The 16,257-nt window shown below is 34.7% G+C and overlaps 1 protein-coding gene across 1 annotated transcript in view; it reads left to right on the top strand.

Moving 5' to 3' along the window:
• Positions 1–16,257, top strand: part of LOC119832421 (guanylate cyclase 32E) — an 81,790-nt gene that overhangs the window by 5,200 nt on the left and 60,333 nt on the right. Inside the window, exons 3-7 of the mRNA XM_038356093.1 lie at positions 7,727–7,872; positions 8,468–8,579; positions 9,344–9,523; positions 10,277–10,394; positions 14,158–14,304. Coding sequence (XP_038212021.1) covers positions 7,727–7,872; positions 8,468–8,579; positions 9,344–9,523; positions 10,277–10,394; positions 14,158–14,304 — 703 coding nt within the window. The remainder of the gene's footprint in view (positions 1–7,726; positions 7,873–8,467; positions 8,580–9,343; positions 9,524–10,276; positions 10,395–14,157; positions 14,305–16,257) is intronic.

Here is a 16,257-nt window from a genome sequence, read left to right as displayed (position 1 = left end):
AAAAATTATTTTATAGTTTTTAGTTTGATGTGCTTGAAAAGCGTGTTTTTTAGTTTTTTTAAACTATATTTTATTTGTGTGAGGTAAACTGGCACTTACCTCATTGTCCTATTTAAATCTGGTCTAATTCTGACTATTTGAGGTTGATTTAGAATTTCGTTGAAAATAATTATATCGTAATGTAGTGTTATAACTGAGTTTAAAATTTTTAATATATAACCGACATACAGAAAAGAAAAATGACTTTCAATTCGAAAATCTATACTAATATTATAAAGCTGAAGAGTTTGTTTGTTTGAACGCACCAATCTCAGGAACTACTGATCCGATTTGAGAAATTCATTCAGTGTTAGATAGCCCATTTATTGAGGAAGTCTATAGGCTATATATGTACAACTACGAAGCCGGGACGGACCGTTAGTGTTTAATAAATCCTCTAAACTTAACGAATCTACAGCGTTAAACTAAGAAACTACTTGAGTGGTGTTTGTGAAACGCCATACAAATTACACAATGTTCATTCATCCTGATTTCCTCACGCGTCATATTTCAGGCATTGATGCAGCCGATAGTTCTTATGAATCCCTTATTGCTTGAGAATTGAATAGATTTCACAGGGAAAGCTTTTCATTATTTTATTTATTTATTTATATATATTACAGATAACAGCTCACAGTAATAACAAGGTGGTACTTAATAATTAATGGATAAACATGTATACATTTTGCACAATTGTGTATGTGTGCTAACATATATTATCATAGTACAATTGTAGTTTCATCGTTAACAAACATCGCCGTGTCGAAACACATTTGCACAAAATCATAGACATCAGAAATATATTTATATTCCCACGAACGAAACATTTCATTGCAACTCCTAAGGACTTTGACTTGCTCTACGTGATCTGGTTAGTACGATATAGTCGTAAATCAAACTGTAATGACTGTGAATTAAAGTTCAAATTGAAGTGCAATTTTTATGCATCAAGGTACGATAAGTTATATATAATGGAATATAGAATATAGCATGCTTCGGCACGAATTAAGTCCAAAACATACTAACGTTGAGCCAGCGTGCCGGGGAAGGTACAATACCCTACAGAAGATCGTGTGGGGAGCCCATATCCTTTTCCTCACCCTTCCCAGTCTTTTCCAATTCACCACACAACTTAAAAATACGAGTTTTTTTAGTACTTTCAATTATTTCTAGAAGCGACTAGACGTCTGACTACACGGCCAGACGAAATCACGTTTTCCTCGAACGAATAAGAGTATTGCTTTGAGGGAAACGTGATTTAATTAAATAATATTATTTACGAAGAATTGCGTTATAAAATATTCACTCAGAATAACATACTTAGAATTTTCTTTATTTTATGATGGTGCGTATATAAAGTGATTTCAATTATTTATCTGAAAACATCCTACTTCCTACTAATATTATAAATGCGAAAGTTTGTAAGGATGTGTGTGTGTTTGTTGCTCTTTCATGCAAAAACTACAGAACCGATTGCAATGAAATTTGGTACGTAGAAAGCTGAACAAGTGGAATAACATATAGGCAACTTTTTATCGCGATATTCTTACGGGATACGGACTTACGCGGGTGAAACCTAAGCGGACGAAGTTAGCTTTCAATAAAATACTACAAAGATTCGATTCAATAATATCATGTTTATCAGTCTACCAGTTTAAGAGCAACATTACGACAAACACATAAATACACAAACATACAAGTAGAACACGCGTGATTTAAAGAAATGTATCTTTTATAACAAATGAATAATCTATACCAAATGTGAAAAAAATTAGTCTACTGTTCGTTTTAAGATCCCACGGAAACCTTTGACTTCAAACTGGACAATTTCAGATGTTGAAACCGCAGAATGCAGCTAGCTAGCTATAATATAGCAGTAATATTATTAAAGTTATTAGCATAGATAGTAGTCTACAGGATTAATGATAAATAGGTACAATGGCACGGTATGTATGGTAGGTGATTGTCCTAGATCCAGCGCATCCTTCGATTATAGGCATTTGAGTACGGCGCCAGACTACAAGACGTAAGCTAGAACCATTTTCGTTTAGAATTCGCTCAAACACTAGCTGCGCCCCAATGTTTCATCCGCGTAAGTCCGTATCCCTTAAGAATATCGGGATAAAAGTTGCCTATATGTTATTCCAGTCGTCCAGCTGTCTACGTACCAAATTTCATTGCAATTGGTTCAGTAGTTTTTGCGTGAAAGAGCTTCCGCATTTATAATATTAGTAGGATAGTGTTGGATAGGATATACGCATATTAAATCGCAATCGCATAAGGAATATCAAATTCAGTTAAATTTCATATATTCAGTTGAACTCTTTGAAGTGAAGACTTTTCTTATAACAAATCAGTTCAAAACATTTTTCATTGCATAATAATGTTATTTTATGTTATTTCTAAATCGCTTTTTTTATTACATCCTTCCTAATATTATAAACGCCAAAGTGTGTTTGTGTTTATGTTTGTATTTCTTTCACGGCAAAACGGAGACACGTATTATCGTCATTTTCGAAGACGAGATAGTTGCAGATGAGGAGAATGACATAGGCTGCTTTTTGTTTCTTTCTAGCACTTTCCTAAAATGGATGGTGAATGGTTGTATTTAAAATTCCGCCATTGACGAGGTACGAAACTAAATATTTTTAAACTCTTTGACATCCTTATTTTTAATTTTAACCAGCCCTCAGAATAGGGAATGAAAATTTGTGTGAGACTCCGCAAAATAAGGAAAGGGAAACCGTTTCACCCCTAATTTAACGCAAACGAAGATGGAGGCAAAAGTTAGTAATAATATATTATACTAGATGTGCCCCGCGGTTTTACCCAGGTAGTACCAAATGTTATATATCCTAGAGCCTTCCTCAGTAAATGTGCTACCTAACACTGAAATAACTATCCAGCTTTATTAATAACTCTACAGCTAAAACCTGTCTATATTGATATTATAAAGCTGAAGATTTGATTTTTTGTTTGAACGCACTAATCTCAGGAATCAGTCCGATTTGAAAAATTCTTTCAGTGTTAGATAGCCCATTTATTGAGGATTGATTGAGGAACGCTATAGGCTATATATGTACCACGGGCGAAGCCGGGGCAGTCCGCTAGTTATACATATAAAAGCTGCATAATCAAAGGACACGATAAATAACACAGAAATTATAAACGAACAAACGAATTATTTGATCAAAGCAGGGGAAAAATGAGAAAGTAATGAAGTTAATTTTGACGACCACAGATAAAGAAACAACGAAATATGAAATTAATTGGTTTAGCATTACATAAGATAAACATAATTACATTATAAATTGAATACTTTGTGATTAACACGAAAGTTTGTGAAATTTAATTAAAGAGGATGTTTTATGACGTCACTTAAACTTATCTCTCTTTAATGATTATCTTTTATTTATTTCAGATTTAGATTACATTTTCTAATATAAGTCCCTCCTAATAAGGGTAAAGTAACTCTGTCTGTCTGTCCCTTCACGCTCCAACCATTGAACCGATTTAGATGTAACTTATATAAAATTTCTCTCATCATCTCACGGGCTGTAGGGTGTTGCGAAGAAATGGACATACAAACATTTATGTAATGTATATACGCTCTATGACGTTTAAACCCTATAAATGACATTGGGCAAAAAGTTGCGTATTACCAGCAATAGAATAAAAAGCATTTTTATTGATATCCCAGCAATTATTTCTTCAGTCTCATTGTTGTCATTGTCGTATAAATTGTATTTTACCACAGATAATATAATATCACAGGTAACATAATACTACAGATAATATAATACTACGATAATACTATAGTAGATTCTACTTGAAAATGTCTGTTTTAATATACGATCCACACGATGCACGTAAGTATTTTTAATTTTGTCTTATGTAATTTGCATAATTCGTCTGAAGTGTTCACATTAGATCGTTATATTGTTTTCGTTAATTCAGTATTTATAGCGTGTTAGCATTTATGTGAAATACTAACTGCGCCCCGCGGGTTTCGCTCAGGTCGCATACGAAAGTAGAGCCTTCGGACACAATGAACAAAAAACTAAACGCGAGCGAAACCGGTGGCAAACGTTTGTTTTTTAGTTTAATTCTTGTCAAGGTATTTAATGTAATATAGCATATTATGGATCGGAGACTCGTTTCCATTTCCTCACCCTTCCCCGGTCATACCTTCTTTCCAGTCGTGAATTCTTTCCTAATCCCTTACCTCTGCGAAGGTTCATGGGCGGTGGTGATCGTTTACATCAGGCGATCTACCAGCTCAGTCGCCCGCTATGGCATAAAAAAAGAAGACAATAAATTTATCGAAAACTTCTCTGAAATTTCAACCAAATTGTATCGGTAGTTTACGCGTGAAGAACAGACATACGTAGTTACTTTCGCATTTATATTAGTATGGATTTCTAATAAAACAAAACACATCTATGCCCTTATCATCGTCATATCCATGTCATTATGTAAATAACATGAATAAAACGTTTTATTGGAGTCTTGAATATCTGCCTAAACACTTAGCGCATAATTGCTGCCCATTTGTATTCCAATCCAATAGACGTATCGCTCACAAAATGGCCGCTGTAATTTGTTAAAATGATGTGACGGGTAAACAGAGTGGCTCAGAGCCGCCTGAGAGCATGGCGCATTTTGTTAGGGTTCCATACCCATAGAGCAAAACGGGACCCTATTTTAAGTATTCACTGTCTATCAAGCTGTATGTCAAAATGTATATACTGTTTCGGGCAAGCAGTGGTGGCTCAGTGGTGAGAACCTCGGACTTCAAAATCGATAAGTCGAGGATCGAGACCGGGCGACCGTGCAGGAAATAAATTGATTTTTCAATTTATCTGCGCATGTGGATAACATCACCACTGCTTAAACGGTGAAGGAAAACATCGTGAGGAAACCGGCATGTCCAAGAATTAAAAGTTCGACGACATGTGACATCTGCCAACCCGCACTTGGCAAGTGTGGTGGATTATGGCCTGAACCCTCATAGGAGGCCTGTGTCCCAGCAGTGGGAATATATATATGGGCTGATGATAATGATATACTGTTTCAAATATCTAAGTGTTTTTTTTGTGTCTTCTGAATTAATAAATAAATTGCTGCTTTTGCCGCACCCTTTCTTATGCCTCCCACCCGTCCCCTCTAGCTCTAAGCCACTGGGTAAACAGAATGTAAATAAGGAGACTGATAAGTCCCTTCGATCATACAGTATAACTAGATGTGCAATCCTACACAAGAAGAGATCGACTATAAACTGCCAAAATTCTAGTCAGAGAGAAACGTCATAGTAAAATCAACCTTATTAGCATTGTTTAGAGATGCATTCACAAAACTACGAACCCGAATCAAAAGCAACAGTTTGCACCGTCTGCAAAGAAAGGAGGAGGTTATCAATTCGGCTGCATTTTTATGTTTATAACCTCATAAGTTTTTCTGTGTGGTTTAAGCGATTTTTTATTTTAAAGACAAGTAAGTAAGAGACACAAATACAAAATGTGTAGAATGAAGCCGGCAAAGAATGAGACAGAAATATACAAACTATATCATTCATTCTTTTGTCGATTTACTGAAGTTTCACATCTATCGTGAATCTTGCGATTCACAGCACACACACCTTTTTTCTAATAGTACTATTATACTACGTAAGAGTATTGTCTCTTGTTAACTTACTTGTCTGTGAAAGAAAGTCGATCATACATAAAGAAATATTTCTTACGAAATGTGACATTAACGTTTTCATAAGATTCATCATAAAAAATTGCAAATAACAAAGACAATTTCTTTAATTTCATTTTCACAGTAAGCCGCTAATGAATACAAAATGAATATTCCCAGAAAATATATTTCAAAGATAATTTCCAATAACAGTCCATCAAAAGTTAAGGAATCTTTTTTTTTCTTAAAAGCATATAATTCGATTCGAGTTTTATAAAGAAATCTTACTTTTCTATGTCACCCTTGCTCAGTAAGCAATAGTGATAGTAAAGATCAAGCACTGCGCATATTTTATTTACACAGCCATTGAAATAACAGCTTTCCGGTGGAGTTACTGTAGCCGTTCACAATCGGCAACAAAGACAACGCCGGGGTTCAGTGGCTTTCCTTATGAGAAGCCCATGTTCACCTGTGGATAATCAAAGGCTGATAATGATGACGATGACGATGATGATGATGATGATGATGATGGTGTTGGTGATGGTGATGGTGCTGATGATGATTTTGATCGTTGGGACATACTTCGTAACGTGATATTTAGGTATTAAGTAGCGGTATTAACAAACCATTCGAATTCGATCAAACACTTCATTCGTATGCGATTAAACGGCGTATAAGATACATTTAGCGCCCAACGTAATAAGATGTTCAAACAAATAATATTGACTCACGATAATATAGTAATACCATGTCTGTCTTGAGCAATAACGTTTGTATTTTTGATGTAAGAGCCAGGAAAAATAAAATAAACCGTTATTGAAATACAAAAAGGGTTTTTCGATACGTTATTGACACAAATGTCATTGACATTGCTATTTTATTTCGATCGCATAGTAAAATAGAACATAATATTGACGATACGTAAACGATGTCGCATGCGAAAATCCCTATAAAGCCCCTGCTTCCAGAGAATAGACGAAATCTTCGAAGTCAGTGTTGATTTATATAAAATCCCCATGTTTAGTTCAAACAGTTACTTCAAACAGTCAATGTATTTCCCTGAACGACATTGGTAGCTAAATTTTCCTATATTCTCAGATTGCCTGTAAGGTGTCGGTGCCTGATTCTTCTTAGCATTAAGGCAGCCTATTATTGCCCCTTTATATTTTTGTTTGTATGTATAAAATTAAATTTGTTAATTGCAATAACGTGCTTTATTATAATAAGGCAAGGTATATTATCTGATGTCGTGAGCATAGCTCAAACCTGTCGATTTTTAAGAAGGAAAGCATTACGACTCTTTATTACATGAAAAGATTCTTATATTTTTCACGTATCTTAAGCAGTACAAGTTAACTATAATTTAGGTTTATTTATAGTGTGTATGTCTGTGGAAATAATTAATATGTATATTTCGTACATACACTCGAAAAACAAATATACTTCTTACGAAGTTAAACATAACATAATCTTTCTCTCTCTTTCTTAAGAAAGCACACATCGTTATGTGTAGACTACATGTAAAGTTAACATGTGTAGACCGTGTAATTATTATGAATATTCTCCTTTTAATACTTCAAGATTAACATGGGACCGAATTGTATCATTATAATAATAAATGTAGACAGCGAGTTTATTATAATTAGAAGATCTTTTGATAAGTGTCTTACGTCCTTGAAGAAATTATAAACTCAAAAGATTTGAATGTGTGCTACTTTTTCACTTTTAGAATACTTAACTAATTTTGATGATTTTAAGAACATGAACTTCTTTTTAAATATAAATAAAAATGAATCGCCAATTGTATTGCTAAGCTCGAAAACGGCTCGACCCATTCGGATTTTTACAATGTTTTATTGAGGCACAAGAAAGGGTCTTATGGAGAGAAAAAAAAAGTACCACGGGTGAAAACGGGCGGCCTACTATATACTATAACGTATAACGTATGAAAGCTATGAACCTTAAAAATCAATTTAAATAAATATTATAAAGAACATATTATTTTCAGACGGTCCTTGGTGCCCTGCCTCTAGCTGTAGCACTTGTGAACCGGGAACCAAGTCTACTGCCCGGCCTGAAGCTAAAATTCCTGACCGCTGACATAGGGAGACCGAGGGCATCTTTCCCTTTGGATAAAGACAGTCTGTCATTGAGGTAAGTTTACATATTTCGATTTAACAGTCAATGAAGGTCACTTTCTGACAAAAATATGTTATTTTTTATTTCTTAGCGGGTAACTGAGCTGGTGGTTCGCCTGATGGTAAGCGTTCACCACTGCCCATGAATATTCGAAAAGTAAGTGCCTCTGTGAATGCACTGCTCGCTTATATGTGATGACTTAATTAAGACTAAAGTAGAATATAATACTATGTATTAGAATAATATAGACTACTTTTTATTCAGATACATATTTTAAGGAAATTGTTAGTAATAAGGCGATCGTAGTTCTAAAAAATAGTTTAAAAAACCCACCGTTGGGATCAGTGACAAGTTTTATCATAATCTTTGGCGTAGAATTGTATATTTGAAATGTACAAAGTAAACTTCTATGAGATTGAAAAAAACATTATTTGCAGAAAAGGGACAGTTACAAATTTATTTATCTTCAACCGACTACGTTTGCGTGAAATGTAATAAAATGATAGATTATATATACAATTGAATTAAATGCATATTATTTACACGCTTATACAAGTAAAGTTATGAAACAGTTTTTGTTTCTTTATTAAAATTAACTATATTGTTTTAGGGTGATGACACAAATGAGGGACCTTGGTGTTGTAGCGTTCTTCGGGCCTGACGCGACTTGCCACACTGAAGCGAAACTGGCTTCAGCGTGGAACTTACCGCTAATATCTCACGTAAGTTCTGTATTAATTTACATATTACTAGCTGCGCCCCGCGGTTTCACCCGCGTAAGTCCGTATCCCGTAGGAATATCGGGATAAATAGTTGCCTATATGTTATTCCAATTGTCCAGCTGTCTACGTATCAAATTTCATTGCAATCGGTTCAGTAGTTTTTGCGTGAAAGAGCATCAAACGCACACACATCCTAACAAACTTTCGCATTTATAATATTAAGTAGGATATATTGGGAGACTGTGTCCCCGTGACCTCGCTCGCTGTAAAGTGTTCGAAACGTCGGGTTAATAATATATGAATAAATCGCGTTTAAAATCCGTTAAAAAGTTTTCAATTTCTAAATGTATACTCGCGTAAAATCAAACACAAGAAAATACTATAACGCAGATTAGTTACGCCGCGCGGTTCTATATAATACAAATATATATTATTTGTAAAATAACTTATGTAATGAAAACTGGTCAAGTCAAATCTAATATACTTTAAGATCTCACATTTTTAAATAAAAGCCATTGAATTTTTCATGGAACAGCCTAGCAAAATTTTTGTATTGAACTTGGCTCTCCTTTTTATTTCGGTAAGAGATCTTTATTCAATAAGTGTTTTATAAACCCTTTTAGTATTGTTTCTCGCAGGATCTTGTCTGTAGAACAATTTCTAAACCCGTGGTAAAAGGTGTAACTTTGTTATGCCAATCCAAAAGGGCTTCTAGAAGAATTCAAATTGAATAAGTAAATGTTTGAGTTTATTACGTTCACTAGAAATGCGCAGAGGCTCAAGACTCTGGTGGTCTAGGCGCGACCTTCGCCAGGACACTCCCGCCTGCCCACAAAGTTAGCAAATCAGTTGTGGCTCTCTTGAAGGCGTATGGATGGGACAAGTTTGCCATCATCGCTGGAGACGAGCTCACGGCTGCAGGACAGCAGATGGAAGCCATTAAGGTAACAAAACAATTTATTTATTCCTATGATCTTATCTATTCTTCTGCTTTAAATTGCAAAGGAGGAAGATTTTTAGTTTGGTAATATTAAAGTGTTTTTTAAGGGATAAATATTTAGAGGATATATAGGTTTTTAGGCACATTTATTGTCTCTATAGATGGAATAAGGTGGCCCCTGAGGCATGTGAAACCGAAAAAATAAAAAAAAATAGATAGCTGAGGTGGGATCGTGGGTGTTATTATATTGTATCGATGGAACGCGACCTTTCTTTTATTTAAATTTTTGCTTATATTTTTTTAAAAAGAAAAAAAAATCCCATGAGGCTGGCCCTTATGTGTGGCCCTGTGTCCTTAGGTGCATGAAACCGAAAGAGTAGAGAAATTTTTTTGCTGAGGTGGGATCACAGGTGGCCGAGAGGCTAGGCGTTGCTACAGTTTGACAAAAGTACGGTTTGAATCCTGCGTCGTGACAATTTTTTTTCCATTCTTTAAAAAAATTCTCAAAGTTATTACGACTTCTTATTTTTAGACCACTTCAACTTATTCAATTCACAACAGGATATGAAACAAGTTTCTTGAAAACTCCATAGAAAATAATCTAAGTTATTAAAACTTTATACACAAACGTCCAGTAGGAATGTAGGAAAGTTATTAACTATGCAGCAGACTCTTAATTTCTAAAAATTTTAATTGCTTAGTAACTAAAATATTTAGAAATGTATTCTTGTGAAACTACAAAAGCATTTTCTTGCAGGAGCTGGCACAAGGCAATGATTTGACAGTGACAGCGGAACATAGAATCTCCGACTACATACCACGGCATATTTCTCATATGGAGAAGATAGTTGATCAGACCTACCAGAAGACTAGAGGTATCTATCGTCTGTCATTTCATTCAAAGTATTTATTGATTCAAACATTATGACGTTTTCTATATCTTGATGTAGAAAGGGGGACCGTGATATTCAAGTAGTTTTCCCAGTGTGGAAAAAAGACAAGGCGTTTTGTAAGACGATAATGCGAGAGTATGTTTAATACAAAACTACTTTTATCTTCTCTATTTTTCTCGAAATAGCGACGTATAACGGGAAGTAACTTATAACTTGTATAGAAACTCAGGTAAAAGAGATTTATATGAGTGTCCTATCACTGGTAAGCCTACCAGAGATAGGACGCTCATAGGCATCCGTCGCTGTATAGGCAATCCACCCTAACGATAGATAGATAAAATGGCAAAGGCTATCCGTCGATAGGATATATAAATAAGTGCAAATCAATAGATTTGTTTAACTTTAGATACAGGTTGCAATTAAGCAAGGATATATAAGCTATTATATTTCTGTTCTGTCTAGGTCCCCGATTCGTTGGAAGGCAATCAAAATAAACTATTAATATGTTTAAATACTACTAGATACATGACTTTGATAAATATCGGACGCTATTAAAATCATCGTTCATTTAGACTTCTAAATTCTTGAGGAACCCCTTTAATTGATAGCTCGCCTATATCGACCAGATTCGTAAGACAAACGTTTAGAAGGTTAAGTTTTGGGATGTCGATCTGAAAAGTTTTTGGAGACCTGGATTAATGAGATATCCTTATACCTCTTTTTTCTATGCGTGTGTTTGTCACGGATCTTTAAATTTTGAACTTTTACTTTAGAATTGGAATGCGAGCGAAGCATGCCCTTTGCCTACACACATAAAGTTGCGGTTTGTATAACAGTGTTGGAGGTAATGTTTCTTATTTCAAAGTTCTCTGTGTACATACATGGATATATAATATATTGTTCTTAATATGTTAACTATAATATTGATATTCAAATTATGTATTGATGTTATCTTTATATACATAGACAGATCTGTAGTAAATTAATTGTACTTCGAATATATCATATAGTTTCGGGCCATGGTTTCACTCTGAATGAAGAAGCTTATTAATATTTCTATATATTCAAATTATAATCTCTCAGTAAGCTAAATTTCATAAAGATCCGTTCAGCTATTTACACTGTGACAGAGACATACACACTTGATTGTACTACAAAAATTTATTAAATTTTACCGCAGCAAAAAGTTTTTCTAATTATCTCCAGATAAAAATTTGTTTAGTAAAATCGGAAAACCGAACAAGCAATCATATAATATTAGTAAGGATACACTGAATTTTTATTCAACTAGTTATTTTCCTTCCCTATGAGATGAGATCAAAGACGTTTAAATTGTCGGTGAAGGTTGTTATTTCTCACGTGGGTTGTATAAAAATAATTGGTGAGGTTGAAAAAATATAATACAGTGTTAACTCAGCTTTATTTATATTTGCTTCAAGCGAATATAAAACATCTTAATATAATACAGACTTCGGCCTCGTAAAATATATTTCTTAAACAGTTTATTCCCACACATGACAATTTTAATATATACTTGTATGTATTGACTATTATTAGTTTGATGATCTACTTGAAAGATAATATAATACACCTTTGAATCTTCTAATATATAAAATTCTCGTGTCACAGTTTTCGTTGCCATACTCCTCCGAAACGGCTTGACCGATTTTGATGAAATTTTTTGTGCTTATCCGGTATCTATGAGAATCGGCCAAAATCTATTTTTCATATCCCTAAATGATAAGAGTAAGGCAGAACAGCGTTTGCCGGGTGCAGCTAGTAAGATATAAATTTCTCAACGCACTCCAAAGAGGACATATAGAATCTTTATAGTAAATTAGATATAAAAAAATTAAAAACACCTAGAACAGATTACTTTGGCGGCCACCTTGGATTTGAACTTGTCACTGATTTTCAAACGCAATAATGAACCCAACCAAATAATTCACCTTTCAAACAATATAAATCAAAAACCGGTTCATCCATTCATAAGCGACGATGCCATAAAGACACGCACACATCAAACTTATACCACCCCGTTTCGAGTCGGGGCTTAAAAACAGACGCGATGGATGGATGTGTCCTGATATGACGTATACTTATAAGATTTCCGTTAAGCTTCTATCTCCACAGTGCAGGCCTGAATACGTTATAAGTCGACAGTGATGCATTGCTCAGCTTCAACAATCAAGTGTACTTGACCTTGAAAGGGGATAAACAAGGATCCATCTTTGAACTGACCTTTATTCTGCCCTTCACTTCAATGGAAGTTGTTCGGAAATTGTGATTAAAGCACTGTTGAAGTGGCAACGATGATGATGATAAGATTTTGTTTCTCGTCTTAATAAAGTCTTTAACTGTTTGTTATTAGAATTGTACTTTATTTACTGTTATTTCGACATTTTGAAGCATGAAAACTATTTATATGGAAAACTAATTAACTAATTTAGAATAAAATTCAAATATGAGTTTATTTCTTTTTTCAATTTATCCATAAATATTATAAAGCACCTAGTTCTGTGCTCTATAAATTTACTATATACTAACACTGAAAGAATCTTTCAAATAGGTCCAGCTGTTCTTTTATAACCACTTTCATATTATTACTGGAAATATAAATATTGTTAATAGAGTAAAACTTTTTTGTTCTTTTTAGCCAAGTAAAGTCTAGTCACTTTTGAATTATGTATTTATAATAATAAAATTCTTTATAAATAATCGAATTAAGATAAAGAAATCGTTGTATTTTCTTGTATTTGATTTTACGCGAGTATTATATTTAGGGAGGACTTTTTAACGGATTTTAAGACTCACTGTCTCCCCGTGACCACGCTCGCTGTAAAGTGTTCGAAACTTCGGGTTAATTAATATTTATTCATTATATTATTAATTAATAAAATTCGTCTTTAAAATCCGCGTTTTAAATCTGTTAAAAAGTCTTTAATTCGTAAAGAAATCGGTTATTCGAGTGTTTAAGCTTGAAGAAAATCGTAAATCACGAGCATGCCTAAGAGGCTATTGTTTAAGATTCAAAAGTGTTTTATAAGAAGTCTAATTGGATAAATAAATGTTTCGAGTTCGAGTTTGACAACATATACTTTATGTTTCATATGCGAAAGTTACTCAATCACGTCAAAACAAAACGGATTTTGAAACTTGGCATCATTATGATCTAGAATAACTCATACTTGAACTATGTTGACAGATTATGCCTGTGGTCTTATCCACGCTTTATTCCTGCTGTAAATTTGTAGGATACAGACAATTAAGAAATAATTAATTGTATTTAATCAGCGCGCAAGGTTTTTATATTATTCTCAATTTAATAGACATAATTACAGCCTAAAGTTTTCCTTTCGCGTTATAAGTATAACGGTCTGATGTTAGCAAAGTTTTTAATTAGTTTGTAAGTAAAACCTGTTATTATTTAATCGAAACATTGCATAAACAACGCTAAATTATACACAAGAGAACATAGCTCTTAGAACAAAGTCATAGTAACTCTATATATAGGTCAACTAGATTTTACTCGCGGCTTCGCATACGTTAAAATCCGAGTAGTTTAATGGATGTTATCATACATATAAAACATTCTTTTGAATCAATCTATTTAAAAAATCCTCATCAAAATCCGTTGTGTAGTTTTAGAGATCTAAGCATACATACATATATACATATATAGGAGAAGACGCGGTAAGAGACTTTAAAGTATTTAGTGATTTCAATCAGTGGTTTTCTTTAACAGTTTACGTGTTTCTGGGAGAGAACATAGCTCTGGTGGACTTTGTGAAGGTGCTGCTGCGTCGAGGGTTGCTCGCCAATGGAGAATATGCAGTGGTGGCGGTGGATGATGAGATTTACGATCCAAGCACTGCTGCTATAACACAAGCAGGTAAATAAAGTCGTAGTGAAGTCCCGTGTCCCCTAGTGGGGTATGGGTCAGATGATATACATCTGTTTCACTCATCGATTTTCTTTATGGACAAGTAGGTGATCATCTGTGTCCTGCCAGACCGAGACATTTTTTTTTTGTGCGTCCCCACCGGGAATCGAACCCAGGACCCCTCGGTTCTAAGCTCACGCGTTAACCACTGTACCAATGAGGCGGTCGAAATAAAGTCGTAGAGGCAGTATTAAATAACTCATTTTGTGCAGTTCTGATAAAAACGTAAATTCATCTTTACAGTTTTCAAAATCATGTTTACAGGTATCCCTGCAACACGTAGGTTATAGTCGAATTCTCGAAAACCATGGAAGAACCAAAAAAAATCAGCAAAAAGGGACTTACCAATCCCATCTATTTAGCAGCCTAAATTGCGAAATTTGATATTTGAAACAGTGCTCCCAATTGGTCATTACTTGGGACTAAAATGTACTAACGACGTATCTCCATTGCTGTACTGGAAGTCTTAATGCAATATTCTTACAACATCTCTCTTGGTTCAGGGTTTAATTATCACCGTAACCATCATAACCCTATATTTGTTCCCAATACAAAGACACAGGCCTCCTATGAGGGTTAAGGCCTTAATGATTATGGCTTATTTTAGATTGTCACGATTTATAGCCCAAGTTATTTCTCTTAGTAATAAACCTGAAGCGGATTTGCCGGTGCTCGGTATAATTAGGTTTTCTCTATTTCCGTCCGGGTGCGCGAAAAATTCCCGGAAAAATTGCAGGGAAAATTGGTGTCACCGCGCACACCCTCAAATTAGACCCTCTAGCATGACATTTCAACCGTAAATATACATCGACTCAGTTACTTGTCTTTTGGTTTTAGTTTGCATTTATATTTTAAAGCAAATAATTTTTTTTATATAAATTTGATCATCATCATCGAATCTCGCATTCGATCCCGGTCCTTCATTTTTCTGTAGCGATTGATATTCTTTAATACAACCTCAGCAATTAATGACCAAGCGCGTTGACAGATTGGTCACATGTCCTTAACTTTTAATTATTCGACGAAACTTTAAACTGTTTAGAATTTAGACTAAGAATTTAGAATTTACTTATATTTTAAAGATAAAGTATTTTGTTGTTTGTAACGGATAATCTGAAGAAAGGGTATAATCAAATAAAGTATATAAATAATAATAATAATAATAATGCTTGCCAACTCTGAGTATCTGCACAGACACAACCTAGCGGCCAGAATTATCCACCAAGAGCTCGCTCTGAAGTATGGCCTTCTTGAAGGAAAAGTGCCTTATTACAAGTACGCGCCGGAGCCGGTTCTTGAAAATAACCGTGCCAAAATGTACTGGGATCGGCCCATCATCACGGACAGGACTATTCTAGCGAATAAACCTGATATCGTGGTGATGGACCGAGCAACTTCGAGGATTTTCTTGGTAGATATCACTGTCCCGCATGACGACAATCTTGTCAAGGCCGAATCAGATAAACGGCTCAAATATCTGGATTTGGCGCACGAGGTTGTCGAGATGTGGGACGGTGTGTCTGCCGAGATAATCCCGATAGTTGTATCAACCAATGGGCTTGTTCCTACCTCCTTAAAACAATATTTAAGGAGGTTGGAGCTACCGGTCAAGCCCATTACGGTGGGGATACAGCGGGCAGTCCTACTGGACAACGCTCGGATAGTCCGTAGGTTCCTCACTCAGTCGCCCTAGGCTCCGGCCGTCTGGTCACTCAGCCGGAGTTTTTAACAACACCGCCGCAAGGCGAGGTACTACTCCGATAATAATAATAAAGCCTTTTTATTTCCAATCAACAATTTTAAACAATGTTACATGCGATACAAAAAAAAAAATATAAATTAAATTACACTTCTTGTTTATGTTTTACTACTACTATACATTTTTTAAACTTTAAGTTATTT

The sequence above is a fragment of the Zerene cesonia genome, chromosome 15 (assembly GCF_012273895.1).
Source record: "Zerene cesonia ecotype Mississippi chromosome 15, Zerene_cesonia_1.1, whole genome shotgun sequence".
NCBI lineage: Eukaryota > Metazoa > Arthropoda > Insecta > Lepidoptera > Pieridae > Zerene > Zerene cesonia.
Note: the sequence above shows the minus strand (reverse complement) of the source record. Positions and strands in the feature narration are given on the sequence as shown.